General features: G+C 45.5%; 1 protein-coding gene and 1 long non-coding RNA gene across 4 annotated transcripts in view; one reads left to right on the top strand and one right to left on the bottom strand.

Annotated features, from left to right (window-relative positions):
* Positions 1-14,580: 14,580 nt before the first annotated feature.
* Positions 14,581-22,500, bottom strand: part of LOC130402250 (transforming growth factor beta receptor type 3-like) — a 13,824-nt gene continuing 5,904 nt past the window's right edge. The window contains exons 10-17 of the mRNA XM_056606395.1: positions 18,776-18,850; positions 18,160-18,411; positions 17,550-17,707; positions 17,221-17,228; positions 16,876-17,135; positions 16,065-16,212; positions 15,175-15,274; positions 14,581-14,602 (exon numbers count right to left, since the gene is read on the bottom strand). Coding sequence (XP_056462370.1) covers positions 14,581-14,602; positions 15,175-15,274; positions 16,065-16,212; positions 16,876-17,135; positions 17,221-17,228; positions 17,550-17,707; positions 18,160-18,411; positions 18,776-18,850 — 1,023 coding nt within the window. The remainder of the gene's footprint in view (positions 14,603-15,174; positions 15,275-16,064; positions 16,213-16,875; positions 17,136-17,220; positions 17,229-17,549; positions 17,708-18,159; positions 18,412-18,775; positions 18,851-22,500) is intronic.
* On the top strand, positions 19,251-21,442 carry LOC130397696 (uncharacterized). 3 transcript variants are annotated; one of them, XR_008900289.1, is made up of 7 exons: positions 19,251-19,372; positions 20,153-20,210; positions 20,482-20,532; positions 20,600-20,643; positions 20,902-20,965; positions 21,052-21,137; positions 21,347-21,442. It is a non-coding gene; the product is annotated as an uncharacterized LOC130397696 (long non-coding RNA). The 3 variants fall into 3 exon arrangements; XR_008900295.1 differs by lacking the exon at positions 20,600-20,643; XR_008900283.1 differs by having other exon boundaries at positions 20,600-20,965.

The following is a 22,500-nucleotide window of genomic DNA, read 5'->3' as shown; positions in this document are numbered from 1 at the left end:
TATCTGAAGAAATATTTCCAATTAGCAACTAACACGGATGGAAACCATATATTGCGCTGATAATTTTTTTTAAACTTCACGAATGCCACTAACCACTCGGTTACTTGCACATTTTTGAAAACGAACGTTTAGGGTTGCTGGGTTGACAGGTTTGTGTATGCACACAGACAACCATTGTGAAGCAGGCAGGAGCGATTCAAAATGAGCCAAATACCCGAGAAAGGACGAATAGTTCAAATTTCGGTGTCACCCACTCTATTTCATCCTAAACAAACCAGAAAGGGGGCTCAATGTTCAAAATACCGGAATTGTCTTTTAAATTTTTTGAACTCGGGGCGTTAGTGCGTTGGGCGCCTTACTGCGTTTACGTGCATAATTACGTGCGTCTGCCGCGTCTAACGCCCCTAATGCGACGCTTCAACGCGTGTAACGCGTCTACGCGCCTATACCAATGGTTCCCAACGCCCCAAACGCGAGTAACGCGGTTGGTGTGGCCGTACCTTAACATCCACAGCGTCTGAAGCTAAGCTAACAGAGGCTGTTGATAAAACTGAAGTAGGCCTACAATGGCGGAATGTACTGGATCTGACATAGAAGATTTCACCATGCAAAAGTTCACAATTTTCGAAAGAAATACAGTTCACCAACTAATACTCTTCACTAGAAATGTTGTGTGAAATGATTTTCAAGCAGTCTTGCGGTATTCGTTTGGTTCACGTGAAATCATTATCAGATAAAGATTATTGGTGGCCAAGTGCCTCACTTTAGCGTCCTTCACCCATCCAGCAACAGCATATTGTTAGGCATCAGTGCTCTTGAACGCTTTCAAGATATCTTCACTGTATGGGGAGGGGTTGTGGACTAAATAAATATATACGTCATGAAAATTGATTTGAGGCAAGCGTGAGGCCGATACTAATGGACTAAAAAAAACTGGGGGTAACAAATGAGGATCGGATTTTTCCAGATATCTCTGTCTCTCTCACATTCAGATGAGCGGTGTGGGCGGTGTGACACCAAATTTGTACCGGGTGCCAAATTTGTACTGGGTACGTAATCAGTTGTCCGTTGCCGGGCAACAGACAACAGATTACGTACCCAGTTGTCCGTTGCCAGGCAGGTTTAAAAAAAAAAAACGCGCTCATGTTGCCAAAGACGAAATAATATAATACAGATAACGGATCGCTAGATAACACTTGTTTTTACTTTATATTTGTATTGTATTTAATTGTTTAATCGAATTTAGCTAGTAAACGGAGTGTTTAAAGTGTATCATAGTCTAGCTAGCTTGTGTTAATTTAATTTCCTTAATTTAATTTAGAGATTAGATTAAAGGTAATAGATAGGGTTAGAGTTAGGGTTAGGGTACAAATTTGGCACCCGTACAAATTTGGTGTGACAGCTGTTATACTAGGCGAGATCGGTCGTGCAAATGGCGGTGTCACACCAAATTTGTACCGCCTACGTTATCCATACGTAATCCATTCCAAACCTGCCTGGCAACAGACGATCGCGTCGAGCGTTGCCTGGCAACGGACGATTGCGTCGAATGATGTGGGAAGGTTCAAGAACATTCGCAAACTCGTTCATTGAGCGCGACAAGACAGATAACACTTACATTTATTAGCGTTCCTAACTTTATATTTGTATTGTATTGTATTTATCTATTTCCCTAAACAGTAATAGCTAAATGTTATGGGGATAATGTGAATAATAATAATAAAAAACATTTACCTGTTAGTAAATGCCTGCTCACCTATCTACCCATCTATCTATCTATCTATTATCTATCTATCTATCTATCTATCTATCTATCTATCTATCTATCTATCTATCTATCTATCTATCTATCTATCTATCTATCTATCTATCTATCTATCTATCTATCTATCTATCTATATATCTATCTATCTATCTATCTATCTATCTATTACCTATAATCTATTATCTAAATTAAATTAACACAAGCTAGCTAGACTATGATACACTTTAAACACTCAGTTTACTAGCTAAATTCGAAAAAAAACAATTAAATACAATACAAATATAAAGTAAAAACAAGTGTTATGTATCGATCCGTATTATATTATTTCGTCTTTGGCAACATGAGTGGGAATGTTTTTGAAACCTGCCTGGCAATGGAAAACCCCTTACGTAATCTGTTGTTCGTTGCCTGGCAACGGACAACTGATTACGTGCCCGGTACAAATTTGGCGCCCGGTACAATTTGGTGTGACAGCAGCGTTCCAGAAAACGTGAGTAGATGAACCGTATGAATCAGCTTGGTAGATGGAACAGCGAGGTGTCCAATATTATCCAACTGCAGCCCCGGAGAACAACACCCTGGCGTGACATAACACCCAGGCGGGACGGAAGTACTGTGGCTGGACGGAAGTTACCTGCGATTATTTTTTTATAGACAAATAAACTTATTTATCGCTTGAATTAACATAACAAAGAAACGTTTTTTAACGTTATTTCGACAAATACCTCAGGATTTTTTCTTTGCGTTATTAAACTCATTAGACCAAAAGATTAAAATAATAAAACAATATTTTGACATGTCAGTAAGCATTTTTATAGCTTAATTCTTTTAATGTTATTTAGACAAATAAACTAACTTAGTGTGTAGACAATTATTTAATGGAATTTATTGTATTATACACTTTGCTCATCAAGTAATTGACCATTAGAATTAAGTAATTAGAATTAAGTAATTATGTCTAATAGAATCAATTTTTTTTTTTTGCTAAGTATCACCATAATTTGATATAAATATACATTGAAGAATAACCACACCAAAGTTTCCTCACAATTTATTTAACAAATAATCTACAGAAGCTTAAAGATATAGCTTCTTCATGCTGACTGCCATCAGCTCCAACTCACTGTCAAAGAATCAAACAGTCCAATCAATATTAAGCCTATACAATATACTATTTGGATTCTGTCAATGGAAACGTCATTCACTTCTCTTTTTCACTTCAGTCTGAAGACTGGTGGAAGTAGTCCTGCCGCCATTTGTTTGGCTTCCTCCATGAAGTGTGGGAACCTTCTGCCGTGCCTGTATAAATAAAGAGAAATTATGATGATAGGAATTATACATATTTTGTTAATATTGGGGTTGAGGTATATATTCATATTTGAAATAAACAAAAACATACCAATCAAGGTGGAAGTTCTCAAGCAGTACTGTGCACCACCATTTTCTGAGGACTGGCATGACTTTAAAAAGCAAGGGGATATTGCAAGAATTGACAATGATAAAATATGTAAACAAGTATGAATTTTTCGATGTTGTAACCTTACACATGTCAAAAATCCAATTCTTATTTTAAACGTCAGCTCTTTTTTCATTTAATTTAATGCCTACTAGGGCTGGGCGATATGGATAAAATCTTATATCACGATATGAGTAATTTTATATCACGATATGGATATATATCACGATATGGTATTTTTGAAGTAAATTAAAATAATAAATGGCTTAAAATAACCATACTTCACATTTGATCATTTTTTTCTTTTATTTTGAACTTGAATTTCCATGCTTACAAAGGAGTAAGTAGCGAACAATCTGTCATTAACTGCAGTGTCAGTTAATGACAGATTAATATAAAATAAAAATCACAGCATCACACAAATATTTTAAATACTAATTATACACTTATAAAATAAAGTTATGTGCTGTGCAAATAGCTGGTGGTAAAAATAGTACAGTTTCTTCAATACAAATGAGATTTTTTTTCAAGTTAACAGGCGAGTCTCACACCTGCCTTGCTTCAGTCAGTGCAGTGCAATATACAACTTTTTTTTTTTTTTCTCTCTCGGTATAAACGATATGGCCATTTTTCAAAAAGGGCGCAGTTTATTATTATATTCAAATTTAGGGAAAAGTAAATAAACCACGGCACGACTTTAACATGAATATTACTCAATATATTAAACATATTGACAGTCACACTTACTTCCGGGGTTCATCTTTGGTTTCCGATTTAGCGGTGTGTAAAAAAAAAGTAAAAAAAATAAATCACTTCCGTCGCGCCAGGGTTGTTGTCACGCCAGGGTGTTGTTCTCCGGGGCTGCAGCTGGACCATGAGCCCTGGACCCTACCAGAGCCCGTCTATGAAGAGCCTGGGCACTTCCTATACGCCCCATTGCACCGATCTTGGTTGTAGTTCCATTAGACATCCACTGGGGGTGATCGCGGGCGAGTCCAGATTGAATGGGAGTCTATGGGGCTAGACGGCTAAATATATCTCTTTCACCTGCTTGTCATTGAAGATCGCAAATTTTATTGTAGATTCCGCAAGTTCAATATAGATTATAGTTCAAAAGTCAAATGAATGAGTACTTATGTCCTTTCGATTTTTTACAGTTTGGGCCGTTGTTGGCCGTACACGCTAGCATTCTGCTAATGAATAATGATTGGGACGGACTTGCGACTGATTACGACCAGAGACCCCTCTTGATGGCATCTGAAGCTGTAGCACAATCGGAGGAATTTCCGTTCAAAGTTAATTTTGCGTACTGTATTTATATTATCCTGCAGGCACTTTTATTTTTTAATAATAATAATAATAATAAATGAAATTTATATAGCGCTTAATATGGTACTCTAAGATGCTTTACATATTGGCCTATCAAAACTATGTAAGACAGACTAGGAATAAAAGAAAAACAGAGGTTAAACATGAAGAATAAGGTGGGAGTTAGGTGGGGAAGGCTAGTGTGAAAAGGTATGTTTTGAGGGCAGATTTGAAAGAAGAGAGGGTTGGAGAGACTTTGATGTGGGAGGGGAGTGAATTCCAAAGGGTGGGGGCAGCAACTGAGAAGGCCCAATCACCCCAAGTCCGTCGCTCAGTCCGTGGAACTTGTAGCAGGTTGGCAGAATTGGACCTGAGGAATCGGGAGGGGGCGTGGTGATGGAGGAGGTCGGCAAGGTAGGGGGGGGCTAGGCTGTTGAGGGCCTTGTAGGTGATGAGTAAGATTTTGTAGTTGATTCTGTGTTTAATTGGAAGCCAATGGAGTTCACGGAGGACAGGTGTGATGTGTTCTCTGGAGCGGGTACCAGTGAGGAGGCGTGCAGCTGAGTTCTGGACATATTGAAGTTTTTTGAGGACTTTGTTGGTGGTGCCGTAGAGAAGACCATCGCAGTAGTCAAGCCTGGATGAAATGAAAGCGTGGATGAGTGTCGCAGAAGCGGTAGTTGACAGGTTGGGGGCGGAGGCGGGCGATGTTTCGGAGGTGGAAAAAGGCAGTTTTGGTAATATGGTTAACATGGGGGAGGAAGGAGAGAGTGGGGTCCAGGATAACTCCAAGGTTACGGATTTTGGTGGAGGGGGTGATGGTGGAGCCGTCAATGTTAAGGGTGAAGTTCATAGTGGAGTGAGTGAGGGTGTCAGGACCAATGATGAGGATTTCGGATTTGTTGGAGTTGAGTTTGAGAAAGCTCAAACTCAACTCAGTCAGTCAAACAGTTGGAGAGGGTTGAGAGGTTGGAAGGACTGATGGTTTTGGAGGGGAGGTAAAGCTGTGTGTCATCGGCGTAACAATGGAACCGGAGTCCATGGTGACGAAGGATCTGACCAAGAGGAAGCATGTACAGAATGAAGAGGAGTGGACCAAGCACAGAACCCTGGGGGACACCGTGGATGAGAGGAGTAGTGGCTGATTGACAGTGGTTGATGGTGATGAATTGATGTCTGTCGGAGAGATAGGATCCAAGCCAGGAGAGGGCGGTGCCAGTGATGCCAAGGGTGGATTGGAGACGGGAGAGGAGAATGGAGTGATTGATCGTGTCAAAGGCAGCACTGAGGTCAAGAGGATAGCAGAAGGTCATTGGTCACTTTGAGGAGGGCAGTTTCTGTACTGTGTTTGGAGCGGAAACCGGATTGGAAGAGTTCAAAGAGGTCGTTGGTGTCAAGGTAGGTGATGAGTTGTTTGGCAACAACACGTTCCAGGATTTTAGACAGAAAAGGTAGATTGGAGATGGGGCGGTAGTTGTTAGGGGAATCAGGATCCAGGCCGGGTTTCTTTAGTACGGGGGTGACTGATGCAAGCTTTAGGGAGGAGGGGACATGGCCGGAGGATAGAGAGGAGTTTACAGTGTTAGTGATGAGGGTGGAGAGAATGGGGAGACAGGCCTTTAGAAGTGTGGTGGGGAGCGGGTCCAGGTTGCAGGTTGTTGATTTCATGGTTGAGACTATGGAGGAAAGATCAGAGGAGGTGATGGTAGCAAATGAGGAGAAGGATTGACCGGTGGTTAGGGGGGGATCCGGTTTGGGACGTAGGGCGGGGTCGATGGTCAACTGGCTGTGGATTGTGCTGATTTTATCATTGAAGAAGGATAGAAGTTATTGCATTTTTCAACTGAGAAGGAGTGAGAGATGGTGTCCAATGGCTTGAGGAGTGTGTTAATGGTGTTGAAGAGGGTCCTTGGATTGCTGCTGCCAGACTGGATGATTCCTGAGTAGTAGGAGGTGCGGGCTGAGTTCAGGGTGTCGTTGTATAGCTGGAGGTGTTGTTTGTACATTTCCTGGTGGACGGTAAGACCTGTTTTGTGGGAAAGCCGTTCCAGTTGGCGTCGTTTGGATTTGAGATGGCGGAGTTCGTCAGTGTACCATGGGGCAGAGTGGGAAAATAAGACCAATTTAGACTGAACAGGTGCAAGCTGTTCAAGGCAGGATGAGAGGGATGAGTTATAGCAGTTAACCATAACTATAAAAATATATAACTTTTATAGTTATGTATGGTGAAAGTACATGAGTATAAATGGAATTTCTTCAATTTCTTGTGTTCAATGTTCAATGTGTTACGGTACGATATGACAACCTTAAATAATACAGTCAATGTCCCACTCAATATCATTTCATCTGTCATTGTCTATTTTTCGAAAATAAATTTCTCTGCCCTGCAACACATAGGCTAGTTAACACATGTTTGTTAAATGAGAAATATGGTCTAGGTCACATTGAAACAGTAATTATACAAACATTATACCAAAATAGCAACAGGCAAGTTTATTCAAACATCACACTAACAAGAACACAATAAGAACAGTAACTAATAGTAAATAAACAAAAAAATGAGAAATGATTTAACAACACTGAACATACTGAACAGAGGCAGGGAAAAAAGACAGAGGAAGAAGACTTGTCCGTTGTCACAGCATCAAGGTCCAACTAGAGATCAAGAAAGGAAGAGCCATGAGGAGGAGTACAACAGAACACTGTGCTCTCTAGGAGATTGTTTACTGATGTAAACTAAGTTTATGCAGTCTTAAAATTATGATTCAAATCCAGGTTTCTATTTCAGGAGAAAGATAGATAATCAGCCGACAGCCAGCCAGCTGATAGCAGCTAGCACTAGATAGAAATCAATGGTCAATTGATTGAATGGTCAATCAATGGTGATGTCGTTACTAATGAGGATTAAAAAAAAACACTGTAAGTAACATACATATGTAAAACATTCGCGCATTTCTTTTTTTTACATCAGCTCACTAAAACTCCCTGTAACTCATGTATGAAGCAAAAAAGAAAGCCTTACCTCCAACAGCTGGTGTTATCGTGCGAAAAGGGAATGATGGCAAGCATGGTGCGCAAGTGCCGAAGTGATTCAGAAACTGCCGTTAAAGCTATACTGTACGATGTGAGAGAGCTAGCATGATTTGAAATTAGCTTCTCTTCGGAGTTCCGTTTAACTCCTCCCCAACCCTTCAGGATTCCCTGCCCCCACCCCTCGACACAGAGCCGTGCACGAGCGCTGCTGCTGCTTACGGGTTACTTCAACGGCAACCATTGCGTCACTTTTCAGGCCATTCAACTCCCTCAGCTGTCGCCATCACTGAAAAGATAATCCAATATTTATTCTCGTTTTTCCTCGAGCAGTCTCCAACTTCTTTTTTGTTGCTGCCTTGTCAGTTTCTGTCTTTCTTTTTCTTGCCTTTTTAAAAGGATGAACCGGGGCAAGTAACCGTGGCAGTGGTAACTTCAGTTGTTTCTCTTCCATTGTGTAAACGTTGTAGGCTCACTAGTCCACTGTCATGAACTACTATGACAACAACGCTTTCTTTGCCCTCCGTGAACGCGCTCAGGCCGGCTCAGGCTCGTACACAGAGGGGAGAGAACGCGCAGGCTTGTGATTGGTTCTTTAGATTCGGGTACAGTGTCTCCGATTGGTAAGCATTTTAACAGGTTTATAGCAGATACAGAATTATTATTTTTTTCGCTTCTTTTTCATTGCCCATAAGTTATTTATTGCTGTCAGGATGTAAAAACCAATTTCAACAACATATTAAAAAGTGCATATTACTGGATTCCGACTTCACAACCTGTGGATTTTAACCTGTTCGTCTGGATTGCGCTATGTTTGACTCTCACGTAACGAGCGCATCTCTGCCGCTCCGTTACTCGGTAACGGAGATGTTACGTCTACGGATCTTCTCAAGGACCCAACCACCTCAGCTTGCATCCCACCAGGACATTCTCAAACAACCAAAATACATCCACCGAGGCTCTGGACGGAATTTTCAGTACACTCACACGAGCAACAAAAACATCCGCTCCTTCTGGTCCACTGGGCCCCGCCCCCCTCCTCGCACAGCCCGTACGGTCAGTCCCGTCAATCACAGTGTACTGTCCCCTCTGCTCAAAGCAACCTGCTACACTCCACTCACCTGTCTGAAATTCTGTCTGCTGAACACCAGATCCCTCAGTAATAAGGCCCTTTTGATAAATGACTTTATTGTTGACCAGAGCCTAGATATTCTCTGCCTTACTGAGACCTGGCCACAACCAAATGACTTCTCCCATCTAAATGAAGCTGTCCCACCAGGTTTTTCGTTTATTAGTAAACCCCGGGTTAATGGGAGGGGGGGTGGCCTTGCTCTCCTCCATCGTGATAACATCAAAGTCACCACTGTCACAGTCCCCCTTCATTCCTCATTTGAATGTCTAGCTGTAAAACTCTCAGGCCCCAAACCCACTATCATCGTCACCATTTACAGACCACCAAAACCCTCCGCCGTTTTCCTCAATGAATTCTCATCACTACTTACTTCTGTATGTGCAATGTCCCCCACTGTTATCCTCCTTGGTGATTTCAACATCCACATTGACAACCCATCCTGTACTTTTGCTAATGACTTCACATCACTTCTGGACTGTCTTGGCATCACACAACATGTCAACCTCCCAACCCATAACAAAGGTCACATTCTGGATTTAATCTGCTGCACTGACATCACTCCCACTAACCTTGATGTCATTGATTTCCCCATCTCTGACCACAAAGCTGTACTTTTTGACATTCATACCCAACTACACAAAACCAAGGAACAACGGACCATCTCCTTCAGAAACATCAAACTTATCAACACCACAGACCTCTCCACCCTGATCAGCTCCTACCCCAACCCTCCCCCAGCTTCCTCCCTGACTGACCTGGTGACTCACTACAATAACTGCCTCTCCTCCTCCCTCACCACCCTGGCCCCCCTGAAAACCCGCTCAGTCTCATTCACCCACACTGCTCCCTGGTTCACTCCTCATCTGCGCCAGCTCAAAGCCACTGGTCGTCGACTGGAGCGACTCTACAATAAGACTCAACTCACTGTACACCGCCAAATATATTCGGACCACCTCCATCACTACAAGAATGCCCTCACCACTGCCAAAACCTCATACTACTCCAACCTCATCAACACTGGTACAGGCAACAGCAGAGTCCTCTTCTCAACAGTCAGCCACTTACTTCAGCCTCCTAAATCTCTTCCTCCAGACATTTCCACCACCCAATGCACTGCGTTCCTTGACTTCTTCAGCTCTAAAATCAACACCATTCACCAACAACTGGCCTCATCTCGCACCCCCTCTGATGACCCACCCTGGATGATCACCTCTGGCCAACCTCTCATCAGCTCCCTCTCTGACTTCACCCTAGTCACAGAACAGACCGTTTCAGAACTCATCCGCAAAGCCAAAACCACCACCTGTCAGCTCGATCCTCTTCCCACCTCCCTTGTCAAAGCATGTCTTCCGTCCATCTCCCCCATGATCACCAACATAATTAACTCCTCCCTCACTACTGGTACTGTACCCCCCACTCTCAAGCTGGCTGCCATCACTCCCATCCTAAAAAAACCTGGTGCTGACCCAACTGACCTTAACCATTACCGGCCCATCTCCAATCTCCCTTTCATCTCCAAAACACTTGAAAGGGTGGTTGCCGCACAACTACAGTCCCACCTCGACACTAACAATCTCCACGAACCGTTCCAATCTGGCTTCCGTCCAAAACACAGCACTGAAACAGCCCTAGTCAAAATCACCAACGACCTCCTCCTTGCAGCCGACTCTGGATTACTCACCATTCTCATCCTCCTCAAGACCGAGGCCCTGCTCATCGGATCCAAATCCACCCTCACAAAATCACAACACACCCCAGCTCCACTCATAATTATCGATGGATTCCCAGTACCCTTCTCCTCCAAAGTCAAGAGCCTCGGCGTCATCCTGGACAACACCCTCTCATTCGCACTCCATATTCACAACATCACCCGGACTGCATTCTTCCACCTCCGCAACATCGCCAGACTCCGCCCATCACTGACCCAATCCAGCGCTGAAATCCTAGTTCACTCATTTGTCACATCACGCATAGACTACTGCAACGCCCTCCTCACCGGACTCCCCACCAAACTCATCAACAGACTGCAGATCATTCAGAACTCAGCCGCCCGGATCATCACCCGCACCAAATCATCTGACCACATCACCCCTGTCCTCATTCAACTTCACTGGCTCCCAGTACACTACCGCATCCAATACAAAACCCTACTCCTCACCTACAAAGCTCTCCACAACCTAGCCCCCAGTTATCTCTGCGACCTCCTCCAAGAATACACTCCCTCCCGCTCCCTCCGCTCAACCTCTGCTGGACTACTATGTATCCCCACATCACGACTCACTTCAATGGGTGCCCGGTCATTCAGCTGTTCAGCACCCAGGCTCTGGAACTCCCTCCCCCCACACATAAAACAGTCAGACACCATTACAACCTTCAAGTCACAACTCAAAACTCACCTGTTCAAACTCGCACACAACGTCTAACTGATCACTGTTTTGATTGTTTTTTTTTATTTTTTATTTATTTCTTATTGCTTATGTTTATTTATTTAGTTATTTATTTTTTCCACAATGACTTGTTTTTAAAAAAATGTATGATGACTATATGCTCTGTAAGGTGACCTTGGGTGTCTTGAAAGGCGCCTCTAAATTAAATGTATTATTATTATTATTATTAATATGCCTTTAAGCAGTACCTCTGACAGTATGACAATGTGTGACGTCATCGCATTTTTTAACGCCTTTTTTGAACAGATACGTGACCTAAAACCGGAACTAACCGGCGAGTGCCCATTCTCCTCGTATTAGACATTCTCTGACCCTACTCGAGGTGTCCGATAGGCGGAGATCTAGATCAGCGGGAGTGGGAGTTGTCTTCAATCCACAAGCGCCAAAAAGTCACTTTCTGCCTTTTCTCGGTCAAGACGGCACCAAATTAGAATTTTATTTTATTATTCGACTACATATAGGACACAATTTCAATACATATTCATACCTCCACCGGTGAAATGCTCCTTTAATAACAACATAAATCACAGAAGACCAGAAGAGGATATCAGTGCACGATGCGTTTTATTTTCCACAGAAGAGAAGGAAACATACATTTCCTTAGCAACATCAGTGAACACATATCTACTAAAAGTCAGTCCCACACACCCACACACACCCATCCCCCGGTATATCGGAATTCACACTTCTGCATAACCCACCCTCTCGTTATACTCTGCATCACTACTCAAAGCCTTGTTGAGTCATTTTATTCTCAGATCTCTCGACCACTCTACATATCTCTACGTGTGCGGAGGACATCGCACTGCTCAGGGCCGTACGGTCTCTCGCCGGGACTTCCCGCTGGTGCTCGGGGGAGACGTGTGACATGGGGCGTAACGCAACAAGTCCCACCTTGTGACCGCAGCGCCCCGCACTGAGAGGGCCGGCAGGAAGTCGTCCTGATCAGCCAATCACATCACGTTTAGTCAACGTTTAGACCCCTCTACCAAACGCTACATACGTTTAGCAGACGTTTTTATCCAGTGCGATTTACATTAAATACATTTTTCAGAAGAAAGAGAATCAACAATATATCTCTGTGGGCACAGTAAGGATGTTCATAGAACTAAGTGCCAAGCAATAACAATCACTAGGTTAACGCATTACCGAACGCAGAAAAGCTAGTGTTCATATCAATAACAACAACCAAGTTCCTTACACAACATCTAGTGAAGAAGAACGATGTAACCACTTTAAAAACAGAGATTTTCAGTAGCTAGCTGTATTAGAACTAGCACACTTAGTTATTCTCCACCTGTTTGGGGCTGAGACTCCACTATCTACCGAAAGACAAAAAAACATTGAATATCTAATAGGTTATTAGGAAATCCACAATTCTCTAAAGACAAAAAGTTTCTTTTGAGATTGCAAACGTTGAATATTGACTCGATAATACTGCAAAACAACCTACTGCTAATAACGTTGTAAACAACAACAGCAACTTTCTATATTTTTCACTTTATGAAATATCTACAACTGGTTAGAAACCACCCACACTGGTTTGCAACCACCGCACCTAATGTTCTGTTTCAGTTGTTTCTCAATCCTTTGCTGAGCTGTTCCTCTGGTTCTGAGGTGTTCCTCTGGTACTCCATCTGGTTCTGAGGTGTTCTCTGAGATGTTCCTCTGGCTCTCCTCTCTGGTTCTGAGGTGTTCCCTTTGGTTCTCCTCTCTGGTTCTGAGGTGTTCTCTGAGATGTTCCTCTGTTTCTCCTCTCTGGTTCTGAGGTGTTCTTCTGAGATGTTCCTCTGGTTCTCCTCTCTGGTTCTGGGATGTTCTTCTGAGATGTTCCTCTGGTTGTGAGGTGTTCCTCTGGTTCTGAGATGTTCCTCTCGTGGTCCTCAGGAGAGAAGCCCCACGTGTGCCGGGTGTGCGGGAAGGCCTTCAGCCAGAGCTCCAACCTCATCACGCACGGCCGCAAGCACGCCGCCGCCGCCGAGAGGCCAGTCTCCTGCCGGCTCCGCCCCCGCGGCCACGACCGCCGCCACGCCCTGCAGCGCCACCAGGAGGGGCCCTGTTTCTACGGCAACGCTCCCTCAGGGAGCCCCGCCCCCCCATGGAGCCACGCCCCTCCGGGGGCCCCCACCCTCGGAGCCCGCCCAGAGGGGCGTCGCTGGCCGGGGTCAGCCGAGGCGTTCTGAGACCCCGCCTCCTTTAGTTTGTTTGTTTGCCGTTTTACTCCCGATTACTTCTGTCTGGGATCATTAAAGTTGTTGGAGGATCTCAGGGTGTGTCCGTGGATTTGTGGTGTTACCAACTGCTTTTATTTAAGGTCGCTGAAGCCAATTGACTTTGAAATGACTGATGTTGTGGAGATGATGCGTTGAGACACATTAAAGCGTCGGTCTAGTCCAGAGCAACAGGGGGTCCGGTGCGTTGATGAGGGTCTGCCTGAGTCTGACGTCACCTGGTTCACACATCTAGATGGTCCATGAGCTTCACGTGAACAAGTGGAAACTGTCCTCAAGCCTTAATCCTTTTCTGATTAACTGTGAAACAGCAACGTTTGTTGACTTGCTACATCCTAGTATTGCAAACCGAACATACAAAGTATACTTTTTAGGTAAAAAAACATATCAAACCATCTTAACAATATTGATTTGCTGTGACCTAGCTAAATCCTTTTCTCTACGTTGCATAAAATAAAAAAATATAAATAATAGTTGATGATGGTTCATTATCAAAGTGCTGCCCTTTAACTGACCTTGAAAAGCACATTAAAACGTCTCACTTGCAGTTTTGCTTTCATTTCCAAATGTTTGAACGGTTGAACTTTGAACGGGGATGACGCAAACCTTTTCTCTCTACGTCTGTGCTCTCCATTCTCTTGGCCATGTCAGAAAGGGTCAGAAAGACTGAAACAGTGAAACAGGAGGAACACATTAACCTCAGTGTGGTTGTGTTGTGTAAGAAGATTGTTAAATCACAGCTGTTTGGTATAATTCAGGATTCAGAAAGGTTCACTGGTGTGAAATTCATTTCCACAGCTTTTTCTTTCAAGTTATTTTCTATGTTTGGATTTGTAAACAAATATTTCCTCCTCAGAGATTGTTAACTCTCTATAATGTTGGGGGAAAATAGAAAAAAAATAGATTTATATCACAGCTTTTCTGGTGCAGAGCTTAGTTTATGTGAACACAGGTATCTGTTCAGAGCAGACAAACTGAAGGTTGGACAGGCTCTGACCCGATGGTGAGCCCAGGCCTAGCTCCTGACCTAGCTTAAAACACAGTGGGCGCTAGCCTCGGGCTAACGTTAGCCTCGGGCTAAGTTTACCCTCGGGCTAGGTGCTGTTCTGGAACATTCTTGAGTCAAATGTGTGCTCTTCTAAAGCCGTGTGGTTCAGTCATGGTCGGGTCACGCTGGGCACTGGTCTCGAACTGGTCAGGAACTGGTCGGGTTACGTGGGCAGGGCCGACGGACTGCGGGGGAAAGTGAGGCAGTCGTGGGGGGGCCCAAGGCAGAGGGGGGGCCCATGGCAATAAAAGAGGTACTGATGGGGGGGGGGCCCATCAGTACCTCTTGTATACAGGGCCCAGGATTTGGTGCAACGGCCCTGCACGTGGGTACTGGTCAGGAACTGGTCAGGTCACGGTGGGTACTGGTCGGGAACTGGTTGGGTAACGATGGGTACTGCCCAGATGCTGGTCGGGTACTGGACGGGTCTCAGTCAGACCCTGGCCCGCTACACCGAGCTTTCTGATTGGTCCATTGGTTCAGGAGGACTCAGGTTGCCATGGTTCCCGTTCTGCTGTGGCGCTGTGGTGAACAGACAGAATCTCCTCTCCACTGGCATCTTGGTTCCTTGTATCAAACCACACATTCCCATAATATCCCCCTTAATAACCTCACGACAGAACAACTTTAAACACCATTAAATACTTGCACTTTTTATATTTTAAACCAATAATCAACCATCTACTATACTTTTATTTTGAAAGTTTATACTATTTAAATATTCATTGCTGGGGAACAGCCAATGAGCAGCCAGTACCTGTGGGTGTAGATGCAGTACAGCGCCCCCATCAGGGCCACACCCATCAGGAAGGCCGTGAACACGATGCCGATGAATGGCAGCGCCTCTATCACTGAGCCTAAACCGCAACAAACAGAGGAGCTAATCAGTTAGCATATGAAGCTACCGCGTCTATCACAGAGTCTAGACCACAACACACAGACAAGCTAATTAGTTAGCTTATGAAGCTACAGCCTCCATCACCGAGCTTAGACCACAACACACAGACAACCCCATCAGTTAGCATATTAAGCTACCACCTCCATCACGGAGCCTAGACCACAACACACAGACAAGCTAATCAGTTAGCATATGAAGCTACCGCCTCGATCACCGCGCCTAGACCACAACACACAGACAAGCTAATCAGTTAGCATATGAAGCTACCGCCTCCATCACGGAGCCTAGACCACAACACAAAGACAACCCCATCAGTAGTTAGCATCGAGCTAACATATAGCAATCAGAATCTAAAGATTCAGATTTACTGTTGGATTAAAGTGCTTTATTCAACCAGTGTGATGTTGAGTCACCTTCTCTAGAAACGTGTTGATCTGGTGAGTAGTTAACAGCGCTTTAAGTAATTTCATATCACTAAGCAGAACATGGGTTTGTGTCTGATGCTCAACGTTTTGATCCAGATATCAGAGTAACGTGGAAGGAGATATATATATATATATTCCCAATTTCGTTGTATAGGTGACTGTACAATGACAATAAAGTCTATCTTTATCTTTATCTTTATATGAAGGGTTTGTGTCTGTAAGGGTGGAACTGGCAGACATAACCTCTGAGGTAGTAGACTGTAATGTCCTGCTGTAACGTCAGGACAACGGGATCAGGGGAATGTTGAGGTAGGTCACACTCACCACGCGGGTCCGGGTCGAGCGCGCTGGGTCTGCGGGGCCGCGGGCCAGCAGAGGGCGCCAGAGGCCGGCCCGCCCCCGGGCTGAGGGACGGGGTCACCATGAGGGGCTGGGTCACCACCATGGGCCGGCTCAGGTTCCTCTCCTCACACTGGAGCACACGGAGGAACAAATCAGGCTGCAACCCCTCACAGACGGGATCCCTCCGTCTGTAGTAATAATAATATTAATAATAATAATAATGCATTTGATTTATGGGCGCCTTTCTTGACACTCATGCAAATCAAACATTCATAAGAGCAAGCAAGCGGAAAAAAACCATAATAAAACAAGAGAAAAGAGTGGGGCCATTCTAGTCCCAAGAATGCAACTGACTCAAAGGGAGTAGGCTTGTCTGAATAGATGAGTTGTCAGGTGAGATTTGAAGGTGATAATGGAACTGGAGTGTTGGATGTTATGAGGCAGAGTGTTCAAGAGGGGGGGGGGGGGGGGGGGGGGGGGGGGGGGGGGCTGAGCAACTGAATGCTCTTGACCCCATGGTAACCAGGCGAGCAGGAGAGGGTGAGCTCGAGGATGAGGACCTGAGAGAACGGGTGGGGGTCTTGATATGGAGGAGCTCGGTAAGATACTGAGGGGCAAGATGGTGCTTGGCACTTGGTTCTATGAACGTCCTGACTGTACCAACAGCAATATGTTGTTGTTTCTCTTTCGTCTGACATATGGACTAATTGTAAGTCGCTTTGGACAAAAGCGTCTGCTAAACGCCTTGGTGTAAATGGGGTGTGGGGGGACTGTGCTGAGGTGCTTCCTCCACCTGCTGGCCTGGAGGAGCAGAGGTCAGGCGGGGGATGGGCTGCCCCTCCGGGCAGGGCGTCCTCGGCGGGTTCTCCTCACTGGAGGAGCCGGAGGAGCAGAGGAGGAGTCGGCAGTGGAGGAACTGCACGGAGGCGTTGTAAACTGGCGGCAGGACGAAGCTGAACCTCAAGGACTGCGCCTCCTCTTCCTTCTCCTCCTCGACCTCCTGCCGGACCAGAGTCTTCCTCCTCTGCTTCACTCCTCCATCTTCATTCGTCTCTACGGACGCGTCATGGGCGGGCGTTTCTCCTCCTGGACCCTCATCACCTCCTCCTCCTCCTCCTCCTCCGCCTCTCATCCTGACTCCTCCTCCTGCTCGACGGTCTCCTCCACCAACTACTCCCTTCACACCGCCTCCCCCATCTCCCTCCCCATGGCCTCCTCCCTCCCCAGCTCCTACCTCACTTCCTCCTCCCTCCCCACCTCCTCCTCCCCCCACCTCCTCCCTCCCCACCTCCTCCCTCCCCACCTCCTCCTCCCTTCCCCCCACCTCCTCCCCCTCTCTCTCCCTTCCCACCTCCTCCTCCCCTCCCCCCACCTCCTCCCCCTCTCTCTCCCTTCCCACCTCCTCCTTCCCCAGCCCCACCTCCTCCCCCTCCCGTGCCCCCCCTCCCCCCCGGTCCTCCCTCCTGCCCTCCCCCCCTCCAGAGCTGGGTGAGGCTGAGGGAGGGCTGGGCGGGGCAGCGGTCCCTGATGAGGGGCCAGTAGGGGGCACTCTTGGGGTCCGACTCGGGGGACACCACACAGGACCGGAGCTCCAGGCTGCCGGCCAAGCGGCCCGCGGAGGAGATCTGGAGGGAGAGAGAGAGCAGGGGGCTTCAGAGGAACACCAGGAGGACCGGGGGACCAGAGATCCACCATGGAGCTATTGAGAAGTTAATTAACAGCCTCGGTGCTAATGAGAACCTTGTCAATAGCTTCTCATTAGCTCCGAGGCTGTTAATTAATAGCTACTATAATTTATTAAAAAAAATGAATACATAAAGACGAAAAATATATGTTCTACCTAAACACACACACACACACACACACACACACACACACACACACACACACACACACACACACACACACACACACACACACACACACACACACACACACACACACACAAACATACAGACACTCATTGACAAACACACACTCAGACAGACACACACATGCACACAAACACACACACAAAGACCCCCCCCCCCCCCCCACACACACACACACACACACACACACACGCACACACACATACCTCCACGTAGACGCGGTGGTCTGCGATGACCACACAGGGGCCGGTCCGGCTCCTCTGGAAGCTCTCAGAGACGAAGAGTCTGAGGGCAAGGACTGGCCCCGCCCTCACAGGCCCCGCCCTGACCGGCCCCGCCCCAACCGGCCCAGCCCTGACATGCCCCGCCCTGACATGCCCCGCCCTGACAGGCCCCGCCCCGACCGGCCCAGCCCTGACAGGCCCAGCACCGACTGGCCCATCCCCGACCGGCTCCGCCTGGAGTGTGGGGGCCAAGAGGAGGTCCCCCCCCCCAGAGCCCGGGTCCGGGGGTACCCCACCCAGAGAGGTGGTGACCTCATCGTCATCCGGAGGAGACGCACAGAAACAGCTGATCTGCAGAGGAGGAGGAGGATGGGGGGGGGGGGGGGGGGGGAGGAGGATTAAATGGAAGAGGAGAAGTTAAGCACACGCAACAACCATCACTACCACTCATTCATAAAGAGTCTTCTATTGTTACTGTGGTTGTTTGTCGCACACATACACATACACACACACACACACACACACACACACACACACACACACACACACACACACACACACACACACACACACACACACACACACACATGCCCCTCACCTGAATGCGCAGGGGCCCGGTGGTTTGGGGGCCGTTTGTAGGGAGGGGGCGTGGCTGCTCTCTCCAGATGAACACCTGACCAGAGATGAGCAAAAAAAAGTTGTTGCCACCCAGAAAACGTCATGTTTTCCATGAAAACTCACTTTTATTCAATCGCTTTCAGCTGTGCTTACAGAATTGCAAAAGGGTTTTCTAATCATCAGTTAGCCTTTTCACACGATTAGCTAAACAATTTACCATTAGAGCACAGGAGTGCTGGTTCCTGGAATTTGGCCTCTGTACACCTGTACAGAGGCCTATTCTTTGAAAACAAATGCAGATGGCTAGCGTAGAAGTGCATGGGAAAGGGTCAGAGTTGTTATGACAGTGTTGTAAAATATCTACTACGAAGCTGTAGGGAGAGCTGTGTAGAGAAAAGAGTGAGCGAAAACCGAGAAAACAGCGAAGAAATGGCCGATCCTGCATAGTGGAGAAGGGTCCAGCTGCAGGCTTGGGCGTTCCCGTCATGACACAAAAACGCCCATCGGGCGTTCCCGTCATGACACAAAAACGCCCATCAGGCGTTCCTGTAGCGTTTCATCGATCACTCAAGAAGAGGTGAGTGAGTTTCGCAAGGCATGCTGGGTATGCTACCCTTCCTTTTTTGGCGGTTTTACCTCGTAGTAACTTTCCAGAAAAACGAAAGGGTTATGATCAGAGATTATGTCAGTAAGTATGATATTGTTTAATTGACAACATTGGCTGTGAAGTATTCTCATTTAAATCACTGATAAGCTGTGGTATCTTTGTATCCGAATTCGAATCGGATATAAATACTCGTGACAAGCATGGTTCGGTGGCAGCGAATGCTATGCTATAGTCCATAAACGTTGAATATACTATTCAGAAATCAGCAACGTTTAAGACGGTTTGTAGGTAGGGTAAAGTTTGCAGCGAAGGCTTTGCCGATTATTTTACTGTGAGGTTAACATTACCAAAGTACATTGTTAAGTTGGATGTTAAGGTGTCAGCTGGCATGGTAAGAGGCATGAAATCGCGGCCACTCTGCTTCGTTGTGGTGACACACGCATCGGATTAAACTGTGCATGTAAACGTACTAGTACGTCTAAACTAACTAGTATGTTTACATGCATGGCATATCAGAGAATTCTGTCAGTTCGGTCGCGGCGCAACGAATGAATAAAGATCGTTAGCACTCTGAAAAACATGACAGATGTGCCCTCAGTTACTACTTTATTACCTCGTTGATGACCAACGTTTAGGAAAACATGTACTTTTAATTCACCCTTGGGTGAAATCGAAGCGTAGTGTGTACTGAATGCGTGTTGATGATGATGCATATGAATTGCAACTTACACGTCTTCCAAACCTTTTCAGTACCCTGGCACATGCTTTGTCCAATGGACCATGGAAGGGACTTTACTTGGCTGACGAGGTAAAACGTGTGGCTGGCGCACGATTCATTGCATCTCGTAGAGTAGCATTCACTGGTAGACAGGCAGGCCTCTAGATTGTTTATTATGATTTAATGAAGTGTTCCTATGTGACGCTCATGGGCCCTGGTTGCTGCTAAATGCTTGTTGAAAGTGCATTGTGCACTTTTTGTATGTAGCTACAAAATGAGGGTGGATATCACTTTATAGTTTATAGGCATTATATACTAATAAGAATCATTGACAAATCACATTCCCCTTTTACCACCACAGGACGCACCTCACCAGTATCAGAGCAACAGCTGTGGGGTGTTTATGCTGATGGTGAGATGCATTATTTTCAGAAATGATGACTAGTTTGCAAAACAACTCATTTGCATGTTAATTTCAGTACGCAATGTATTCTACCCTCAAAAGCAATATGATTTCAGTGAGGTGAGTTCTTTCTAATCTCAATCAGATGTGTAGCATGAAATATAAGGCTTTTAATAATTTAGTCATCCTTACTGGAGGCTACAATTAACATGCATCATAGGTCATACACATTACTTTGTCTTCAGGTACTGCACTTACGGGAGGAGATGGCTACATCTTCACAATAATTTACACTGCCATAGTACACTGCTAAACAGTACTGTAACATGGATTTGTATTGGGCTATGAAGTCATTTAAAGCATAATTTTACTTTTCAGGGGGACATGCTCTCTATCAGGAGGTGGTGGTTTGACAGCTGTTGGAGACCTTTATGCTTGAAAGGTTTATATACTGTGTCCATGTTGCTATTTACTTATTTTTGGTGCTCACGAAGATCGTAGCCAATACACTTGTCTCTCCGTCTCTAGGCTAGCCCTGCAGAACTAGCTGGCTCCTTCTCACCCTCTCCATCTCCCCATCTCAGTCACACCTTCCAATCACTAAGCAGTGAAAGGTATTACATACTATGTCCATACTTTTCTATTTACGTATATTCTCTCTTGCTCTTTCTCAGACTTTTGATCGATCAGTGATTGCCTTTTTGTTTAATGGTGTGGGTAGTGTTGGTCTGGGCTTGTGTGATTGAAGGTTGATCATAATCCCTGTTTCTCTCCCTCTCTCTCGCTCTCCTTCACTCTTTTTCGGCTCTCTCGCTCTCTCTAGCCCTGCAGGACTAGCTGGCACACCAAGCTCACCCTCTCCATCTCCCCATCTCAGCCACACGCTCCAATCTGGCACAACAGAGGACAGGCCATTCTTACCACCCAAAGTCCTTCAGCAAATTGTACAAGAGACGCTGAGACTGGACATGGCGATGCTTGGCGTGTTCAACAGGGTTTCAAAAACATTCCGAGAACTTATCAAGCCTCTCCATCATTCCATATATATAAATGACAGTTTGGCAGGGGACATTAAGCTTAATAAAGACAATCTCATATACATAACGGTTAGAAAGATGTACAACAATGCAGGCTGTGTCAGTGGCCTTGCGCTACGCCTCAAAGGCTTCTCAAAAAAGAGGAATTGGCCTAGCGCACCCCTGGTACTGAGGCACGTTGCATATGCCAGGTTTGTCATAAAAGATGTCTGCCTAGCATAATGTTCTTTTATTACTCCTTTTTCGTTTTATTTGGGACGTCTTTTTTTGCAATCCCTTTCATTTGTAAATGTACATACTACTGTAGTAAATGTATCTGCCCAGAAATGCTGGTATTTTATTACTCCTTTCTTTTTTGTTTTTGTGACAAATGCTATACGATGTATGTAACATACATTTGTGCCTACGATGTATGTTGTAAGGTTAATTGTTACAGAGCAATTACTGTATTTTGTCTTTATTGAAAACATTCAGTGGGAAAAGTAAGTGAACACTTGGAGTCAAATGGCCTACTGTTTGAGCCTTCATAGTGTCTGGTAACTGGATTTGAACTGCATAATGTCCCAAGTGTTATTTTAATCTATTAATTATTTAATTTGGGCATATTCTTAAACTATACCAAACATCTCACTTATACCTAATACACTACCTATACTAACCCAGAAGATAATGAACATGAGATCATGGAGCCTCCCTCCCTGTAATGAGGGGGAATGAAGTTTGGGCCGAGATTCGACGCATAAAAGTAAGCTAACATTCTGTAGGCCTAGCTGGCTAACGTACCCGTATTACGAGATCGAAGAAGAAGGGGGCGCTAACGTCAGTTTTATGCTGCCCATACTACTAGATCGACGAAGAAGAACGGGGCGTTCCAGCCTGCGTAAACGAGAACGCCCACCACACGAGAACGCAGGGGGGGGGCGTTTTAGTCTGCGTGAAC

The sequence above is a fragment of the Gadus chalcogrammus genome, chromosome 2 (assembly GCF_026213295.1).
Source record: "Gadus chalcogrammus isolate NIFS_2021 chromosome 2, NIFS_Gcha_1.0, whole genome shotgun sequence".
Classification (NCBI taxonomy): Eukaryota; Metazoa; Chordata; class Actinopteri; order Gadiformes; family Gadidae; genus Gadus; species Gadus chalcogrammus.
The sequence above is the reverse complement of the archived record's forward strand: the minus strand, read 5'-3'. Positions and strand labels throughout refer to the sequence as shown.